The 21,527-nt window shown below is 42.5% G+C and overlaps 1 protein-coding gene across 1 annotated transcript in view; it reads right to left on the minus strand.

Moving 5' to 3' along the window:
* LOC136872262 (uncharacterized) overlaps window positions 1–21,527 on the minus strand; it is a 90,782-nt gene that overhangs the window by 3,034 nt on the left and 66,221 nt on the right. The window contains exon 3 of the mRNA XM_068227398.1: window positions 4,974–5,103. Within this exon, the coding sequence (XP_068083499.1) occupies window positions 4,974–5,103 (130 nt within the window). The remainder of the gene's footprint in view (window positions 1–4,973; window positions 5,104–21,527) is intronic.

The raw sequence follows: 21,527 nt of genomic DNA on the forward strand, positions 1-21,527 counted from the left end.
TGGGTTCAATCCCGATAGAGGTAATCCGGTTTTTTGAAAAACTGGATACATCAATGTACGGTCAGAATAGTGATCTTTGGAACAGAATGTCCCCGGTTAGATTCTTCGCCGAGCTAGAAATTTTAATCATGTTTAGCTGATTCCTCTAACTCGGAGACTAGTTGTTTGAGTATGTTTTAATACGCATCTCTCCTCTCACACACAATACACTACATAAATAGAATAGTAATGGAAATAAGAAAAGAACATCGCCGCACATCGGGTGGGCTCAGGCAGGAGAAAAAGGGGAGCCAAGTCCAAATGTCCGACATATAACGTCCTCTCGACTCTACCAAACCAAACCAAACCAAACCAAACCCAAAACCTTGGCCTACGAAGCGGATCGGTGCCGACTGCGCGCGAAAGAGTCAATTTTGCCCCATCTGTGAGTGACTGAATTGTAAATAGGTTAACTGCACGCATCGAGGGTAAATGTGTGGCTATAGGTAGGGTAACCCTGTTAACGACTGTCAAGTGTGACGAATGTATTTAATGGCTGTATGCAGCTACTTTCATAGATTATGAATCTGCGTTTCCTCCAGGAAGTCGGGCTTTTGACACTATGACATAGGAAAGAACAACCAATGCTTGTGTGGAATTCGAGAGGGGTTTCAGACTTAAATTTAACAATGCACATACCGAACTCGATGGCTACAGTCGCTTAATTGCGGTCAGTATTCAGTATTCGGGAGATGGTGGGATCGAATCCCACTGTCGGCAGCCCTGAAGATGGTTTTCCGTGGTTTCCCATTTTCACACCACGGCCTCTTCCTTCCCACTCCTAGCCCTTTCCTGTCCATCGTCGCCGTAAGACCTATCTGTGTCGGTGCGACGTAAAGCAAATTGAAAAAAAAACCAATGCACATAAAGTGCAGTCCTAGAGTCTCCAAAATTGGGAAGGAAAATGGAGGAACAATCCCCACGCACAGTTCACTATGAAGAAAACCGACCGCTGTACGCAGCCGGGTGCTTTAAAACAGGTCGTGATACTCCGTACCAAGCGACCATTGGACAGATGAAAATCCTTTGTGGGAAAATGATGAAACTGTGCGTCTAGGGGCATCTTTTCCTTTAATTTCAATTAAAATAAACGAACATGATCGAAATTTGATCAAGAATGAAGAGTGCAGAGAGACCCCTTCATTACAGGCCAGCAAAAAAACAATACCTTCGAACTAATAAACGAGTCGAGTATACTATTCAGGTATCGACTGAGGGAATGAATAATGAGGACCAAGTAATTAGACCAGAGCTCCAGTGGCAGCAGTTAATTTGGAGGTTAGCTGAACGTTTCAATTAGAAGTTTCAATATCGGTGGATATTCCTCATATAGACTATTTAAATAGTAAGTCAGGTCAATAAAGATGCCAAGAGAAATTTAATAAAGTCTGTATTGGAAATCGGTAGCCATGACTTAACGGAAAAATATGATTCGCGGCAGATTTAATCTCTCTCGATCAAATGCTCTAAAGTTATATTCTTTGAAGTTTCCTTCGCCGTGTTTACAGAGAACCACGTGAAACTTCCACAGTTTGTCGGACGATTTTCAAAGAGTTCAGTACTAAGAAGGCTTATAATATGTTATGGCCTCTGTGAGTTTCAGTTATTAGAAAGAGATCACCGAGCAAGTTAGCCATGCGGTTAGGGGCGGGCAGCTGAGAGATTGCATTTGGGAGATAGTGGGTTCGAACCCCACTGTCGGTAGCCCTAAAGATGGTTTTCCGTGGTTTCCCATTTTCACACTAGGCAAATGCTGGGGCTGTACCTTAATTAAGGCCACGGTCGCCTCCTTCCCACTCCTAGCCCTTTCCTATCCCATCGTCGCCATAAGACCTATCTGTGTCAGTGCGACGTAAAGTAAATAACCATTCAAGGCTAAAATCTCCAACCCTGACCGGAATCAAACCCAAGGCCCTCTGAACCGAAGTCAACTACGCTGAGCATTCAGCCAAGGAACCGGATTAGTGTAGTGTAGATCCGTAGCAGCAGAAAAAACAAAGCACACCTCAACTAACAAAAATAATCTGTCTGTGTAATGTTATTCAAAATCCACAGCCTGTTTCCAGTCATTTGACCGGGTCAGGAATGGAATGAATGAAGCCCCCATCTAGCGGCGAAGATAGGAAATGTGCCGGCTGCTGAAGCCTGTCGCACTCCTCTGGGGCAATGATAAATGATTGACAGATGAGATGAAATGTTAAAGGAGAGTGTTGCTGGAATGAAATATGACAGGGAAAACCGGAGAACCCGGAGAAAATCTCGCATGGAGTGACCGGGTGTGTAATGTTATTGCTGGTAAGAAAGTATTAGTGACATACGTTTTGTTTTCTTGCAGCATAGGCTTCCAACCTTTCTTTTATGATTCCTGTTTAACCTCATTCTTTGAGTGATCGTACCTTTATTTTTACTTCTCATTTCAATAGTCTTCTTCATTATCTTCCTAATCAATAAGGAAATCAATGACGTGGCTTTTCAGTTCATAATAAAAAATCCACAGTTGTAGCCTTTCAGGCAAACATCTCAATGTTGCAAACATCCTAGGGATATGAGCTACGAATGTTAGGTAACTAAAATACAATACAGTATGAGAATATATTCTTTATTTATTCCTAAAAATTACAATCCTTTCTTGATCATCGTTATCGGTCGATTAGATTAGCCGTTTGCCTTTTTTACCACTACGAGCGCTAATGTGAGTCAATGCATTGTTTCATTTAAGCACCAACACGAGCGCTAATGTGAGTCAATGCATTGTTTCATTTAAGCACCACTACGAGCGCTAATGTGAGTCAATGCATTGTTTCATTTAAGCACCACTACGAGCGCTAATGTGAGTCAATGCATTGTTTCATTTAAGCACCACTACGAGCGCTAATGTGAGTCAATGCATTGTTTCATTTAAGCACCACTACGAGCGCTAATGTGAGTCAATGCATTGTTTCATTTAAGCACCACTACGAGCGCTAATGTGAGTCAATGCATTGTTTCATTTAAGCACCACTACGAGCGCTAATGTGAGTCAATGCATTGTTTCATTTAAGCACCACTACGAGCGCTAATGTGAATCATTGCGTTTTTTCACTTAAGCACCAACACGAGCGCTAATGTGAGTCAATGCAGAGTTTCATTTAAGCACCACTACGAGCGCTAATGTGAGTCAATGCAGAGTTTCATTTAAGCCCTTATAACTACATTCGGTGTGGACATTAAATTTTTTTTAAACGCCTGAGGGTATTGAACCAAGGAACACATTACAGGAATAATTACGTAAATAAATTAATTTTGCTAGGATTTGAATAAGAAAGGAAACGAGTAAAGAGACAAGCTGCTTTTCGGAACTGCATTTAGGCCAGAAATGATTTTCGAAATATGTTTTTTTAATGTGATAGAACTATCCAAGACTCACAATTTGAAACCTTTTTGAACCCTTCAGACCTTCAACGTTCGGCACAATTGTGGAAATTGCTTAATTTTACGTTTTTCGTAGTAAGGGGACCGCTACTTTGCTAAGAAATGTTTTCAACACTGAAATAATCACAACAGCCACCACCATCGCCGGCTACTGTCTACACGTTCGCGATGCTCGCCGTTGAAAATGAAATTCGTGAAGATCTTCATTATTATGGCTCGTACGGTAAAAGCGTATGAGAATAGAAGATAGAAATATAGATGTTCTATCATTTTTGTTATGTACACTTTTCAGATTGAGCTGTTTTTTTCCGGAGATATTTTCAAGTTTGTGAAAAACGTAATAATTGCGAATAAAGATGAAAGTGCACAAAACATAAAAGACCACAATTTATAACACAATTTTCATAATGCAGAGTTATTCGATAATGCTGATATTAACGGAGATATTTGCCATTTTTTTGTCCTCTTAATACTGGAACGCCACAGTGCACTAATCGAATAACATATAGCCTAAAGGTCTTTCTGAACTTAAATTTTCAAGAAATTCGATCTATCCGTTTCCCCATGATGTTCACACCAACATTCACAGACAGACAGACAGACAGACAGACAGACAGACAGACAGACAGACAGACAGACAGACAGACAGACAGACAGACAGACAGACAGACAGACAGACAGACAGACAGACAGACAGACAGACAGACAGACAGACAGACAGACAGACAATCTATGTGGATATTAGAAGTTGTAAGTACATGATACTGACTGCGTGCCTTTCAATCTTCTCCCTCTCGAACAAGTTGTATCACTCACCCCTAAATAGCTCTACGAGATGGGAACATGTACAAGAGATTAGGAACGAACGCTCAAAGCGCTCCAATTTCCACGACTGTTCTCACAGGCAGCATTCAAAAAATTCGTGCCTATACAATTTCAACAAAGGTCTTTGTATAACGAACACAATATATATTACAATAATTACAATAACGCAAAATTTAAATTATTTTTCCTAGATGAGAAAATTCAATGCATCATTTTTCTTGCTTCTCGGCAAGGTTGATGAAAGGGAAGTATTATTCCAAGTCAGAATTAAACAATATTTTTTTAGTATGTGGCAAATAAACATGTTTTGAATCTTAGTAAGTAGCCTATGTGTCTACACAACTAGCTTAGTGTGTATGCTTTTCACCTTTAAAAAATTAGCTTACGTAATGCAAGTCCCAAACTTCGGTAAAATTTCTTTTCTCCACTCATCAACAGACGTTACAAAGTCCACAATGCAGCCAAACTACTGGACACCCAAAGATTTTCTATGAACATCTTATTGCATATGTGAAACATCCAATGGATTGTACAAATCTCTCCAAGGGCGCGTAAATCCATTATTAAGATATACTGCATATATGAGAGAAGCTGTGTGCACAATCCAATTTTATAACCTTCCATTCTTTATAAAAGCAACTGGTTTACTTCATGCAGAAAACATAATTCAGTTTCTGAGCTCCAGGAAGATAACTTACCGTTCAAATCGACGACAACAACTTCTTCAGCAGCTAACGAGCGGTTCAAGTTAGACTTGCGTTTCGAACTCTTGTCTTTCTCTCGGCGCGGGGACGTGGCGGCTGAGGCGTCCGAGGACATAGGACTCCTCTGAAACAAAAGTAACACCATGATTGTTATTGAAACTACCAACAAATAGCAACATTTAATAGTTTAACACTGGACACTTGTGCAGCAAATGGTACAAAGAGATAATGCTTCCAATGTACCTGTAAGAAACTCCAGTCGGTCTTTGCAGTGTAATTTTTTGTTGCCCCAGGAACTCTTTGGGCACTCTTTCTCTGACATAAGTCTATGCAGGATCGCTCGTGTCAAGAGGGACGCCCACTTACAGACAGCTGTAAGTTCCCAACAATGAAGTTTCAAGCCACAGCCCGTAATGACTTCACGCTACCGTCTTGACAGTACGCCAAAATGCTACCGCTTGAAACTGGCGATTCCCGCGCTATAGCACTAGTAGAGATTGATACTCGTACAAGCTGCCAAACGGTACGTAGCAGAGGGTTTTCGAACTACACTAGCGCCACACGGTACTTAGCGGCAGATTACGAGATTACTTGAAGAAAATGGAAAATTCTATAAAAACTTATTTTAACGAGGACCACCCGATTGCACGCTTTAAAATGAGAAGTCTTTCGTTGAAATCTGTTCACCCGGTCTATCACAACTGCGATCATTGGAAAATGGCTTATCAAATTATATACAATCTTTATATAATTTGCAGGTCCTTTTCGGAGGTTTAAGAGAAAAGGTGAAACATGAATGAAAATGTATGACTACATTAAGAAAGAATTTCTTGTTTTCTTCCTTATGTGATACATCCTGAAATAACATTGGTTAAGAATCTTACTAACATATCAACATTATTAACTTTAGCATATTATTTTATCGTCATCACAAATTAACTTTCATAACCGAAATAAAACTTCTGCTCGATACAAATCATTGCACCGTCCTCCTGCTCACCAACTGGTCTGCAGTGCAGCCAACCAATATCAAAGATATTTTATAATCTACTTGTATCAAATGCGAAGCACTATTCCTAGAGGCCAGCCCATCATATTTTAATGTACGCCCCTTCAATCGCTACACATCTTTAGAGGTACCGGAGTATCGCAGTTTTGTCCCACATGTATTTAACGACACGAAGCGGTCACTTTTGAATATCCTGAAATATCACCGACTTCAGTTGAGATCAAACTCGCAGTCCTGGAAACAGAAAAACAATTACTAACTAGCTACGCTACTGAGGTCCACCATGTTGCTGGTAGGTACAGTCCATTTTAAAGTTGGACACGTTCTTCAGGTTGTAAACAGGTCACACGCACATTAGATCGCGGCCTGATTGGTTAAAGCACACGAAGGAGTTGTTGGAAGTTCAAGCAACAGAGCACATACAAGGGAGGACTTCGAGATATTACACTCTGATTCCATTGAATTGTTCATACCGGTCGCTCACCTAGTGTAGATTCTCAGCGTGAAAGCCGTATGTGTTCAAATCAATATTTAACGCTGTTTATGTAACCCTTAACTAGTGAGGTGAGGTTTACTGAATCCCAACAAATATCTAAGTAGCCGCTGCTCGACGAGTAATGTGGGTGCGGTTAGGAGAGCCTAAGTAGTTTTCAAACAGTCTGTTGGTAGCCGCCTAAGTGAGTTGATCATCTTTTGTGTATCGGGGATTCACCAAACCTCAGCTCGTAAGGTATGTAGCACTTTTACGCCTCAGTAACTGTATGCAGTCCGCCTCCGTGGTGTAGTGGTTAGTGTGATTAGCTGCCACCCCCGGAGGCCCGGGTTCGATTCCCGGCTCTGCCACGAAATTTGAAAAGAGGTACGAGGGCTGGAACGGGGTCCACTCAGCCTCGGAAGGTCAACTGAGTAGAGGTGGGTTCGATTCCCACCTCAGCCATCCTGGAAGTGGTTTTCCGTGGTTTCCCACTTCTCCTCCAGGCAAATGCCGGGATGGTACCTAACTTAAGGCCACGGCCGCTTCCTTCCCTCTTCCTTGTCTATCCCTTCCAATCTTCCCATCCCCCACCAAGGCCCCTGTTGAGTCTAGCAGGTGAGGCCGCCTGGGCGAGGTACTGATCATTCTCCCCAGTTGTATCCCCCCGATCCGATGTCTGAAGCTCCAGGACACTGCCCTTGAGGCGGTAGAGGTGGGATCCCTCGCTAAGTCCGAGGGACAAGCCAACCCTGGACAATAAACAGATTAAGAAAGAAAGAACTGTATGCAATTTTTGCAAATTTCTATTGGAATGGTATTTCCGTTTGCAGGTTTTTGTTTGCATTTTAGTACTGGCGTCCTCAAAACAGCCTTGAATATGAATACTCCTGCGTTTAGTGAATTGTCTACACTGAAAAGAACGATTTATAGCACTGATGACGACAAACCACACAAGCGATCATGAAAGCGAAACAGAAGCACCTAAGCTTACCGGTCGAAAGAACTAGTCACCCTACGGCGCATGCACAGATGGAACTTAAGCTTGTACAGATGGCGCAGCGAACGAGTCCAGTGTTGAACCGCACGCGCACTGCCTCAACGTGAGCACAATCTAGTAGCGATTAGCGAGATACTGATGTTTCAAGCGGACGGTGTACATCAACATGGGTGGATGTAAGGTAAGGTAAGGGTGTATTCTGTCCGAAGGCAGGTCCGAACCTCCGCAGAGGTGTGCCTGAACCGGAGTTTACGAACGGTAGGGTGGCCAGTTCCTTTCCGCTCCTCCATTCCCTTACCATGCCCCCCCCCCCAAAAAAAACAGCGCGTGGCAACTCATCCAAATCTTGACCACGCCCAATGTTGCTTAACTTTGGAGATGCGACAGATTGGCAAAAGTGAGCAATAGTGTTTGACCGTGTCCATGGCCATACGGTGCACGAAGTTGCTGGATTTGTTGGTGTTTGACAGTGAACAGTTCAACGTGTCTACAAGCAGTGGTGTACTGCACATGGCTCCAAAACACGACGTCAGTACTGTGGTCGGAAAAAGATCCTGACTGAGGGGGATCGAATAAGTGTTTCTCGGCTTGTGAATCAAAATCGTTTCCAAGCCTGAGAGGAATTGCTGCAGTCAGTGAATGAAGGTCCATCCCAACCTGTTAGCGAGAGAACATTGCGACGGGAACCACCTGCAATGAACATTTGGAGTCGGTCAGCTCGCAAGAGGCCATTGCTCACACAGGCACATAACGCTGCGCGTATTCAATGGGCTAGAAATCATCGAATGTGGACAGTAGCTGACAATGGAACGTAATGTGGTCTGACAAGTCAGATTTTCGCCTGGATTCCAATGACGCACGTCGTCGAGTGCACCGAAGACCAAATGAAACATGTCATTCTAAATGTGCGCAAGGTCAGTTTCAAGCCGGAGGTGGGTCTATGATGTTCGGGAATGTTTTTCATATCATGGAATGGGCCCGCTCACTGAGGTGACCACTAACATGAACCAGCATGTTTATTTAAACATTCAGGATGATCAGGTGTTGCCTTCCAGTCTACATCGGCATGGTGACTATGCCACTGATACCCCGATTTTTCAAGATGACAACAACGAAGTTCATCCGGCTGGACGCATGTGTGACTGGTTTTATGAACACTGCCCCATCCTATTACATCTCGACTGACCTGAAAAATCACCTGACTTGAACCCCATTGAAAATGTGTGGGACATGTTGGAACGCCGACATCAGCATCCCCGCAAATTGGTGGATTTACGCGACCAAATCCTCAGCGAGTGGCTTAACCTGGATGCGACGTATCTGCACAACCTTGTGGATTCACTTCCTAACGGAATCCAGGCGGTTACACAGTCCAGAGGCGGAGTTACACGGTACTGGGTGATGCTTTTAATAATTTCTCTAGGAGTGACTATTTTTTTCCTTCGGTGAGTTTATCTCTGATTCAGAGGATGGAACAGGGCGCCTTGATGTAAAACAACAATGTGTGGTACATGTAAAGAACGTTTGCTCTGATTACGTCCTCTAAAATTATCTTCAGATAAAAAAAGGAGTAAAATTTCCCTCTCACTGTGATAGGTATTACCGAGCTCGATAGCTGCAGTCGCTTAAGTGCGGCCAGTATCCAGTATTCGGGAGATAGTAGGTTCGAATCCCACTGTCGGCAGCCCTGAAAATGGTTTTCCGTGGTTTCCCATTTTTACACCAGGCAAATGCTGGGGCTGTACCTTAATTAAGGCCACGGCCGCTTCCTTCCAACTCCTAGCCCTTCCCTGTCCCATCGTCGCCATAAGACCTATATGTGTCGGTGCGACGTAAAGCAACTAGCAAAAAAAAAAAAAAAAAATGTGATAGGTATTAGAGATTAATTAGTTGATATAAAGACACCATGATTGAACAACATGTGAGAAGACAGGGCTAATGAGGTTCCGCCTGTCAATACAATTGATTTACACAGTTAGCATATGGTGATTACTAATTCATTTCATCATTCGTCATCTTATATATTGCTTTTAGACAGATTTGTTGTAGATTTTAATATGTATATATATATTTTTTTTTGCTATAGGCTTTACGTCGCACCGACACAGATAGGTCTTATGGCGACGATGGGATTGGAAAGGCCTAGGAGTTGGAAGGAAGCGGCCGTGGCCTTAATTAAGGTACAGCCCCAGCATTTGCCTGGTGTGAAAATGGGAAACCACGGAAAACCATCTTCAGGGCTGCCGATAGTGGGATTCGAACCTACTATCTCCCGGATGCAAGCTCACAGCCGCATGTATTTTTATAACTTTGGATATTTCATGGTGAGGTTTTATGTATAGTAATTTTAATCATCTCCAGGAAGATTTTGACTAGATTTTGTATTATCGCTGAAGAAGAGACATCATCATTTTCTCGAAACATGTACGATGACAAATGATGAAATGAATTAAATTACTAATCACCACATACTAATTGTGTAAATCAATTGTGTTGACAAGTGGACCATTATTAGCCGTGTTTTCTCATAGGTTGTTAAATCATTAGTAGTCAATACGGATCTAACAGAAACTGAAAATATTTAAATTCATTAATAATAATGAAAACAGTTGTGAATGTATCCTAAATTATTTGAAATATATTACTTTTATGAACAGAACATGACTTTGCTCGCAGTTTTCCTATGACTACATCTATATATATAAAATAATAGTTTTGTCTGTACATTGCTCAGAATTTAAAAAGGATGGTATTTCTGTATCAGTCATGACCACAGTAACAAGGAAATGAACATTTTAATTTTCCGTAATGTCTGTCTGTCTGTCTGTCTGTCTGTCTGTCTGTCTGTCTGTCTGTTTGTTTGTACACGCATCACGAGAAAACGGCTGAAGATAATTTAATGAAAATCGGTAAAGTCGGAGAGAACTACAGTCTATGCTATAAATAATTTTATAAGGGGCCCTAATATCACAGTAGAAATAAAACTAAATGTGAAGACCTACAATATAGAAAGCTCATAAAATTTATCAACAATAACATTGCATTAAGCATTGTTTGTTGTGATGTGTTTTGTGTCTTCTGTCGCCATTCATCTGCGATAGATTACTGCTGCGTACCGGGGTATTTTCTTAAAATTTGCTTTACGTCGCAGCGACAGAGATAGGTCTTATAGCGACGATGGTATGGGGAAGGGCTAGGAGTGTGAAGAAAGCAGCCTTGGCCTTAATTAAGGTATAGCCCCAGCATTTGCCTGGTGTAAAAATGGGAAACCACGGAATACCATCTTCAGGGCTGCCGACAGTCGGGTTCGAATCCACTATCCCCCGCATGCAAGCTCACAGGTGAACACCCCTAACCACGCGGCCAACTCGCCCGGTCGTACCGATTGTAACAGCCTGCCTGAATATTGGCGGGAAGTGGCTGGGGAGTTAGATAACTTTCTTCTTTAGCATGCCATTCCTCTGGTTCATACATTTTCTGATACTGCTGGTAGGTAACACACTGGTTCATCATAGCATTCCAGCTATTCAATCCTTACTTTGAGGCACTGATTGGAATGACCAGTGTGCATATTTAAAGGAATAATGGCAGAGGAGTGTTCACGGATGTCTGCGGCCTGGTCATTCCAGCTCTGGAATGTTGGACTGTTAGATCGGCACCGTGGTAATGTTCGTTAAAAAGTGAGAAAATGTGCGGTTTTTCATTTGATCGAGTGTTTTATATGATAACATTGCTTTTAATCGCTACATTCCTACGTTAACCTATATTGACTTCAGTTAGAAAAACTACGAAGCGAGTCTTTCTGAGAATCCCGTAGCGGAGCACGGGTACATCAGGTAGTATGAAATTAAGGTTTTTTTAATGCTATTTGTTCGGGAGAGATCTTTTACCCCTACCTGCACCATGTGATATGAAACTGCATGTAATTGATATTGCGGAAGTATAGAGTGTTGAATACGAGGAAAGGAGTGTTAAGGACGACACAAACACCCAGTCCCCAGGCCAAGGACATTAAGCATTTACAATTAAAAACTCCTGACCCGGTCGGGAAACGAACCCGGGGCCGCCGGGTGACAGGCGGACGCGTTGCCCCCAACATCGCGAGGCCGGACAAGTTAAAATTACTGTAATTATTCATATGTTTCTTTTTGTGTTTGTTTTTACTATTTTACTATACATTTCTGTTTCCACCATTTTAATACTTTCCATTTTTCCATTAAGAGCAATTTCGATTTGGGTGTAAAGGAGCCTATTATTGCGCAAAATGGAGTTTGTGCAATAGAATCGTGTGGAGATAATATTGATAGTTGCGCAATATATTGTGCAAAGCGGTCATAGACGTACAATATGCGTTGCAATATACAGTCAGTCCATGCCGGTATTGTATTTGGTGATTATATTGAGTGACACTGATCTTTGCTGCGTTTTGATCGCCGTGGGCGTAAGTGCCAAAAAGAAGCAGAAACGGGAAAGAAGCACAAGGGCCAAACAGTGGTTTCTAGAGAGAAAAACGTACACTCATGAAAATTTACTCAATGAACTGAGAAAATGGGAACCAAATGATTTTCGAAACTTTCTGCGCATGAATGGTGAATTGTATGAGGAACTCCTCGCTTTGCTGTTAACGTCCCACAGAGCCGGAAGGCCATGGTACACTTCGATAAACTCCAAAATAAACTTTTTCTCCTCCTTTTTGCCTGCCATCACGATACCATCTCCAACGCTTGTTGATACCAACTGGCGGGAGGACGGGATATTGTACAATATTGCCAACACACAGCACAGTATTTTGCGGCGCAATATATTTCAAACTTTCTTGATTTCGTACAATATATTGCACAACTCTTCAATATTAAATACACACTATCAATTTTATTGCACAAACCCCGATATTGCGCAATAATATTGCACGTCTATGGGCCCCTTAAGAAACCCCACCTCACCAGATACGTCACAGACAATTCACCTCACCGTTCAAGGGTTAATGATGAAAGCTGTGCAAGCACGCGCGGAGACGCGTCGTGCAGTAGCGAGCAGTCAGGGTATCGTTCAGAGGGATGAGTCACACTCGTGTCGGCTCGAGTCGAGCGCAAGAAGAGCATTCGACGGTGAGCAACATATTATGGCAGGTAATGTTTCACGTCCAGCCTCCGTGGCTTAGACGGCAGCGCGCCGGCCTTTCACCGCTGAGTTCTGTGGTTCAAATCCCGGTCACTTCAGGTGAGATTTGTGCTGGACAAAGCGGAGGCAGGTACTCCGGTTTTCCCTGTCATCTTTCATTCCAGCAACACTCTCCACTATCATTTCATCTCATCTGTCAGTCATTAATCATTGCCCCAGAGGAGTGCGACAGGCCTCGGCAGCCGGTACAATTCCTACCCTCGCCGCAAGTTCAAGACTTCATTCATCCCATCCCTGACCCGGTCAATGACTGGAAAGCAGGTTTTAAGTTTTCATTTTCAATATTTCACGTCCATGAGTGAATACGGTATACAGTATACTGGTGTAAAACCAGAAGTTGTATATTCGCTGTGAATATAATATATTTCTACAATTACGAAAGTTCTGTTCGATAACAATCTACAAAGAAAGAAGATAGCTGGTAGAATCAGGATAGCCAAGTGACATCGCTACTGGCTTCTCATCAGGCGACCGCAGTTCGAATCCTGGCCAATTCATGTCGGATTTTTAAAATGAAAAATCATGTGTTTACGGTGTGGAGTCTATGTAAACCAGGAGATTCCCTGGGTATTGTCACGATATCAACAGTCACGTAAATTTACAAGCTTGCTTGATATTGCCTGACGCTCAACTGTTTGTACGCTACACGTCCGAGTGGAAGAACAGTCGACAACTTGGACAAACCCCACCGTACCAGTAGACGCTTTTGTTTACATTGTGACTTTCATGCAACACCTAAATTATGTGGTCTTCGAGGTCAGCCAACACTCATTATCTCCAATCTACCTCCGCCACGAGCTACTGCATAACAAGTCTCCGTGCGTATTTTCACCACTTTCAACGTTAAATAAATAGCATTAAATATTAATGTAGGCACATATGCTTTTCACTTTTGGAATACACAGTACACTAGCTCAGCTGGGAAGGTGATCGAAGCGAAATATCTCGCAGACTCCCTTCGTCAGTTAACTAAAGATCCTATTTTCTTCTTACCCACGCGGAGTTTGTTGGTACAGTAAACGAACAGCAACTGTCGGGGGAACGCTGTTCTCCCCTCACTACTTTAACATCTCAGGTGGCCACAAGACATCACACCACAACAAATACAGCACAATCGGCTTACCATATGATACCGAAATGCTAACACCGTAATCAAACTACGATGTAGTACTGAGTCATCACTACAAAGTCAATGCACGGCGCTAGTCGTGTCGTGTGGCGCACATGGCAGGCGTGCATGCGACAGCCGGCACCTCGCGTGCAGCCACCGTCTTTGTTCCTCTGTCTACTGGATATCGAAGGTCACATCGGTATGTACGCACGTCTAACCCCAGTCCATTATTATTTATCTGCGACGACGTATAAACTTCACAATGTGACGTGGTGTCTGGTCAATGATGTCCTTCACCTCTTGCAGTCATACGATTTCAAGAAACCGAATTGTCCGGTTTTTTCATGCTTCTTCAGTATTTTTATATGTAACACATATGCATCTTTTCAAATTTCTGGCCAAAATACCAGAGATGATGTTTTTTGTAAGTAAATATATTTCAGGTTTCCTTGAAGTAATAATTCCATTTCACTTTGAGCTCACTTCGTCGATTAAGGATATGCTTGACGAGTTAACTGAGAAAAAAGAGACTAACAAACCGTGGAAATATGAAACCAACATTAACCAGGTAGGTCTATTAAGCGATATCGTATCACATATTTCACACTAACTCTCTTAGTGTTTACAGTGCACTATGTCTTCTGATATGGGTATGAACAAATGATTTTGTTACTTTCATTGACCTATCTCAGTCTCACCCTTGGTATTGAAAACATGAAAGTAACCAAGGTATGAGCGATGCTAGTAATTCCATTGCTTGTGTAGCCAATCCCCGTAATGAACTGTGTAAAAAATGTCGCTCATAGAGTCAGTCGGTGCGTGCATTTCTGTGCGCTTGGCAGAATGATATGTAATAGCAACTTCTGGCTCGGTGAAGAAAGCAACGGATACTACCTCCCTCCACACTGCCCTAGTACTCCTAATCAGTGACATCTAGGCCATGTATGACAGCTCATGGCGAAGCCGTTTACGATCAAACCAGCGTCAGGATGAATACTCAACATACAGCTCACTTAGATTCATAACTTGATGTTTCAGTAAATTCCTCACTCCCACCCCAACCGTCTCCTCCTTTTCCATTCGTTCATTGGTACATACAGATTATTAAGAGCCTTTGGAACGGACAAGGCGACAGCTTCTGAGTCAGATGACCTGCAGATAGTGGAGTGTCATGTGGTTCGAGTAACGATTTCCTCAGCCGTATTGCTTGACAGGTCCTCAGCTGAACATCCCATTCCAGCAGCTTGGAAAAGCTGAGAACGAAGCCAGCTCTGCGTGCAAGAGGGCGAAACCTACTATATTACCCAAAACCTGGACGTTGGTGGCCAAGTCAGTTTCCACAGGAGACCAATGCAAACTTACTTTCTATTTTTCTTTCTTTATTTATTTCTACTCTTCCTAAAGCCCTGCGGTTTCCATAACTTTGACATCCTCGGCTCCCTTTCCTTGCGGATCATACATCGCCCTCAAGGCAGTTACGATCGTATAAGTCGGGTTTACTCGGATTCTTTAAATTCTTTTCGGGTATATAATTACTCAAATATTATGGTGCCACCCATCAGGAATGCAGACCCATGATGTTCTTCACATAGTAGTACTAATCGCAGGCAACACGGACCCATGGTGTTCCTTATACAGTGGTACTACTCATAGGTAACGCAGACCCATTCTGAACACAGTGGAACCAACACATTCGACCGCAGCACTCGGCACCTTCTCGCGCTAGACACTAGTCTGCAGCCGAGCATTCGCTCCCCCAACTCGGTGGGATGCACAGGATGGTACTAATCACAGGCAACTCTCAGACCCGTGGTGTTCCTCACATAATAGTACTGCTCCTACGTAACTTAGACCCATGGTGTTCCTCACGTAACGGTACTTATCACAAGTAGTTTCATGGTTCTAAGTCCATCATCACTTGGTCGCCGCTTTTAGTCGCCTCTTACGACCGGCAGGGGATACCGTGAGTGTACTTCGTCTGCGTCCCCCACCCACAGGGGGGATGGTCAATTAAGCATCATAAACTGATAAAGATAGCCATTCTGCCGTAAAATATTATTTGTTGATACAGTTTTAAACTTGGCAGTATAATCAATTGAAACGTCAGAACATCGTTGGACACTTGCCGCTGTTACACAGGCTGTCAACAGTATGGCAAAATAAGTGATTCTGAACAGGAATCCATAATAGTGTGCGCGTTTGGTGTTTGGGATATAAGTGCAAATGACCTTACGGAATATACGCAGTTCGTAAAGTATGATTTTTTAAGAAAAGTAGCTAATGGTTTGTCCGAGGGAGGAGCTTCTTGAAGTAGGGTGCGATGTTTGTGAGGCAGGCAGCATTTTCGTTTGCCCCTCGGTTTATACCTCCCGCCGTATCCTGTTTCAGGCAATACGCATGCGTAATGTGTAAGAAGCAATGCACTGCAGATCTACACATCACTTCTACGTACATGCGAACGTTTTCACACCGGAAAGTATGTCAGCAAAGCCTTAAGTCGTTAAGTATTTAATGATTTAAGTACTACCTGAGCTAGAAACATCAATTTTAAAATGCATATTTTAAAAATAAAGTAGGATATTTTGACGTCATATGCATTCAAGTCCCTACCAATAACCAGCAGAAAAAAATGTTTACTTATCTCCCACGATTTCATAAATCAAAATATTTTAGCTTCCATTATAAACGACACAAACCCTAATATGTTGATATATTCATATATTGTGTGTGTTAGTACAATAGGTTTGTACAGCGTGAAATTCTGTTCGTGATGACAAAATCTTATTACTGTCAACATAAAGTGTTTATGTACCTTTAAAATAGAACCACTGGTGTATTTTTTCATTGCATAAGTAAGATCGGTCTACGTCACCATCAGCTAACTTCTCCGCGCCAGCCAGCTATTCTTTAGCAAATTAACTATAATGCTACCACTGATTTTATGATAAATTGATTCTTAACATTCAATTTAGGACATACTAATTGAGCCTTCATCCAAGTTTCCTTGAAATCGATCAGGTCCAACCTAAACAGTTCTCACGCTAATGGATCCATTCACGCTCCGGAAATCCTCTGAGGAAGAACTGTGCAGGCCTGGCCTTCAGATCGGCCTATATTCGCCCTGCACTACACATTTCATAATATGGAGATGGTCATGTCCTGGGATAATATCTGCGTTTATTCGCAACAAAATGCATTAATGCGCGGGTGAACAAGCGTGTTATGAGCGGTATATGGTGTAAGGAGTGACTACAACCTTGATGCGAGTTCTCCCATATAAACGTGCTCTCAAAACCAGAGGCAGCGCTGAGGACTGGCGTAATTATTTGAGGATGGATGAAAGAACGTATTTAAATGTGTTAACATTGGTTACGCTATTAATTTAAAAAGATACTGCTACGCGAGTAGCATTTCACTTCACGAGATGCTCACAGCAACCTTAAACGTTTTTGACAACTGGGAGAAGCTACGTATCTTTAGTGGTATTTGGATCTAAAGCCTGTAATTTTTCAATGAAACCTTCATAGGCAGCTCCTCCTAAGATACTGCTATGTTAAAATGTTCTTCTGATCTGCCAATTGCACGGTTCAGATTCGTATACTTTAAGAAATTCCTCGATAATGTCACGAGCAATGTTTCTTCAAAAAGCCGCCTCGACTGAAAGAGCTGATAATGACTACACATGTTCAGGTCCTGGCAAGAGGAAAGGTATTATCTTTTAGGTTGGACTTCCTTACCCTTCCAGGGGTGCTTGCTTAGGACGGCCTGTACGTTCCAGGACTGTGGAGGATTACCAAGTAGCTCCTTATTTCTCATCCGGGGGCCTGTACAGTCTATTTAACTGAACAGTTCTCTACTACACACGCTCCGTACATCATGGACACACCTGCATAGTTTCGCCTCAGACAATTTCTAGAACGTGTTGGGGACATTTATTGTCTAATATCGTCACCGGAGGTCCATCAGGTAGGACATCCATATCTTGATGTAGTGAGATAGACACAATTACATCGAAAGTTAACAAGTCAGGCCACCGCGATGAAGCAATACATTCCTGTGTTCAGCAGAGCGTAGGCTACTAATGTGATCAGGTCTATTACGCAACTTTAAGCTTTACGTCACCGTAATTCATTTCCTGCACAAGATCTTAAAAGTTACGAGTGGTTCCCGATGTCAGGAATCTCGCTTCATTTAAAAGTCAAATGCCAGGGAAACAACAAATAGTCTGTAATCAATGGGAGCAATCTCATTTTAAAAAAAAACTCTAAAGGAAGCTACTTCTGAATGAATTTTGCCTTGCTAGGTCACGTAGTAAACAGAGTACAGCAATACATCACAGAACCCATTGACCCACCTTCGAAGGTAAACGGAACTACAGATCACAGGAACAGTAAAAACCAATGTTCCAATTCGGCGCCGACATTTTGTTTGAAAACGTGGCTTAACAGCCCATCATCATCCTGCAGATATTGGAGTTTTTACGTAGTCAATGTGACATCCTCACAAGTACTGGTGACAGCGTCCGCTATTTCTCACATCAGACAGTTCTTCAGTTGATCTCACGAGTCCATAAACATTCCTTGGACTGACTGGCTGGTCCCTGGGAACGCCACTCGTACACCAGAGGGTTTTTTGTTGTCACCAGGAATTTAACGAAGTCTGCGCTACCCATGGTAGCACGGAGAGGACAAATGTTGTACATGTTGATATGTTGTGCTAGTCCATCAGATACTTGTCAAAACTTCGTCTCTCGGGCACTGCTCACTTCCAGTTGTATTCCAGAAGACTAGTTTCATTTACTCTTGTTGCTGTTGCTGTTATTTGATTCATCTGTCCATAGGTTGGTTTATGTAGCTCTCCATGTCACTGTGTACTCCCGTACCACGTAGCCAACCCACTCGATGGAAACTAGTAGGAGGAGTTGGATATTTGATATGAAAAAGAAGCAGCTATCCAGAGAGGAGTGAAGCTGAGATGCAGCTTGTCCCCGCACAATTCAAGGAGGAGAGGTAATCAAAACATCGAGATTTTGCCGATGATATCGTTATTTTTTATCTAAGTCCGCAGAAGATCTGGAGAAATTACTGAATGGTAAGGACACAGTCTTCAGATACAAGATGCTAGTGGTTTTACGTCGCACCGACACAGATAGGTCTTATGGCGAATGGAATAGGAAAAGGCTAGGAGTGAGAAGGAAACAGTCGTGGCCTTAATTAAGGTACAGCCCCAGCATTTGCCTGATGTGAAAATGGGAAACCACGGAAAAACATTTTCAGGGCTGCCGACAGTGGGATTAGAACCCACTATCTTCCGGATGCAAGCTCACAGCCGCGCGCCCCTAAACGCACGGCCAACTTGCCCGGTGAGATACAAGATGAAGATAAATACACCCAAAACAAAAGTAACGTAATGCGATCGAATATGATACAGGAAATAACAAATTAGGAAATGAAGTCCTAAAAAATATGCCTACCGGGCGAGTTGGTCGTGCGGTCAGGGACGCGCAGCTGTGAGTTTGCATACGAGAGATAGTGGGTTCGAATCCCCCTGTCGGCAGCCCTGAACATGGTTTTACGTGGTTTCCCCATTTTCACACCAGGCGAATGCTGGGACTGTACCTTAATTTAGGCCACGGCCGCTTCCTTCCCACTCCTAGAACTTTCCTATCCCATCGTCGCCATAAGACCTGTCTGTGTCGGTACGACGTAAAGCCACTAGCAAAAAAAAATTACGCCTATAGATGAATATTTTTACTTGGGTAGAAGAGTAACCAATTATCGCACAAGTATGGAGGACACAGAATGCAGACTAGCGCAAACAAGGAAGGCCTGTCTTAAAAGTATATTTGCCTACGTCTAACATAGACTAGATATGCATATTGGAAAGAAGCTCCTGAAAACTTTTGTGTAGAGCATGGCATTGTATGGAAGCGAAATACGGACAATAACTAGCACAGGAAAGAAAAAAACTTTTGAAATGTGGTGTTACAGTTAAATGTTGATGAGATGGGTGGATCGGTTTACAAATGAAGACGTACTGATTCGAGCTAAATTTGACCGGAAGTAGAGATAGATTGACAGAACAATTTTTGAGACACGCAGGACTTTCTCAGTTTTTTAAAAAAAGTAAAGTGCAGGCGGCAAGAAAAGCAAGCGTAGACTAAGGCATGAAAATGAAAAATAGATTACAGTAAATGTAAGATGCAGCACTTACGTAGAAATTAAAAAGGCTAGCACAGTATACAGTGACATTGAGAGCTACATAAAGCAATCTATGGACTGTTGAACCAAATAGAAACAGCAGCAACAACAAAGGTAAATGAAACTAATATTCTGGAATACAACTGGAAGTGAGCAGTGCCCGAGATACGGAGTTCTGACAAGTATCTGATGGAGTAGCACAACATATCAACATGTACATTTGTCCTCTCCGTGGTACCATGGGTAACGCAAACTTCGTTAAATTCCTGGCAACAACAAAGATAGAATATGTGACGTTTTCTGCTATATATGAGTAATACGCCGCTCTCTTCTGTTGGCCGCGACAATTAATGAGAAACGTGTGATGCAGTGAATTCTGCAGCCCGAGCTGACGGTAGATACTCCCTTTAGTTGAAGGTCAACAGGCCTTATCAATATCAGCCACAGCGTCGAGCCTTTCCACCTACGTCATCGCTCAACATGGCCCGCAAGTTCAACAGGTGCAAACGGAGCAGTACAAAGCACTACTAGCGTGTGCACTTCACCTGTTCAAGATCACAGAAATGCTGCGCTGAATTAAATAATTGTATCAAGACGGTATGTAGAAGACAGTGCCTTTTAATCCAAACGAAGAAATTAAAAAAAATACACGCGAATTCATTTAAAAGCGTATTACCGCCCAAGGGCGATCAATGATATAAGAGATTTTCGTAATCCAAGAATTCAACCCCAAACAATAATGGAATGTTACCCTCAATGCTGCTCGCACGGTAGAACGCTAGCTATCTGAGCTCAAGTTGGCGGGTTCGATCCTGGCTCATACCAGAGGTATCTGAAAATGGCCTAGACTCTCTCGCCACTTTATGATGACGTCACGCGCATTTTTATGAGTCTGTGTAATGTCCTTTTTACTGTGGTTTACACTGTATATATCAGTTAATTTTATTAATCAGGATTATGATTTTTTTTTTTTTTTTTTTTACAATTTTGCTCGACGTCGCAGCGACACAGAAAGGTCTTATGGCGAATGGGATAGGAAAAGGCTAGGAGTGTGAAGGAAACGACCATGGCCTTAATTACGGTGCAGACCCAGCATCTGCCTGATGTGAAAATGGGAAACTACGGAAAACCGTCTTCATGGCTGCCGACAATGGGGTTCGAACCCACTATCACCTGAATGCAATCTCACAGCTGCGCGACCCTAACCGCACGGTCACTTGCTCGGTATGCCAATTTCAAATGCAAACACCATGGCAGACAATGCCAAGGGAGTGATAGCGTTCTTACGTTGTTGTTTTTTCATCTTATACAACAATTACCAAGCCTTTTTTTAAATTTTCTGTTTGAAGTCGACATTACACTTTGATGTATCATCTGCTGATATTGCTGAAGGTTTGACTAATCTCATTAACAAATCAACAAGCTCTCTAACAAATATATAAGGTGTCCAATACGAAAGTGATACTGATGCCTTCCTACAAGGTTGGCATCTCTGCAAATACATCAGTTTGGTGTCTAGGGATTTACTTGTACAGAAAGGAACTTATGGGGAACAACATTTTTCAACATTTTCGC

This window comes from Anabrus simplex, chromosome 4 (genome assembly GCF_040414725.1).
Source record: "Anabrus simplex isolate iqAnaSimp1 chromosome 4, ASM4041472v1, whole genome shotgun sequence".
NCBI classification, from domain to species: Eukaryota; Metazoa; Arthropoda; class Insecta; order Orthoptera; family Tettigoniidae; genus Anabrus; species Anabrus simplex.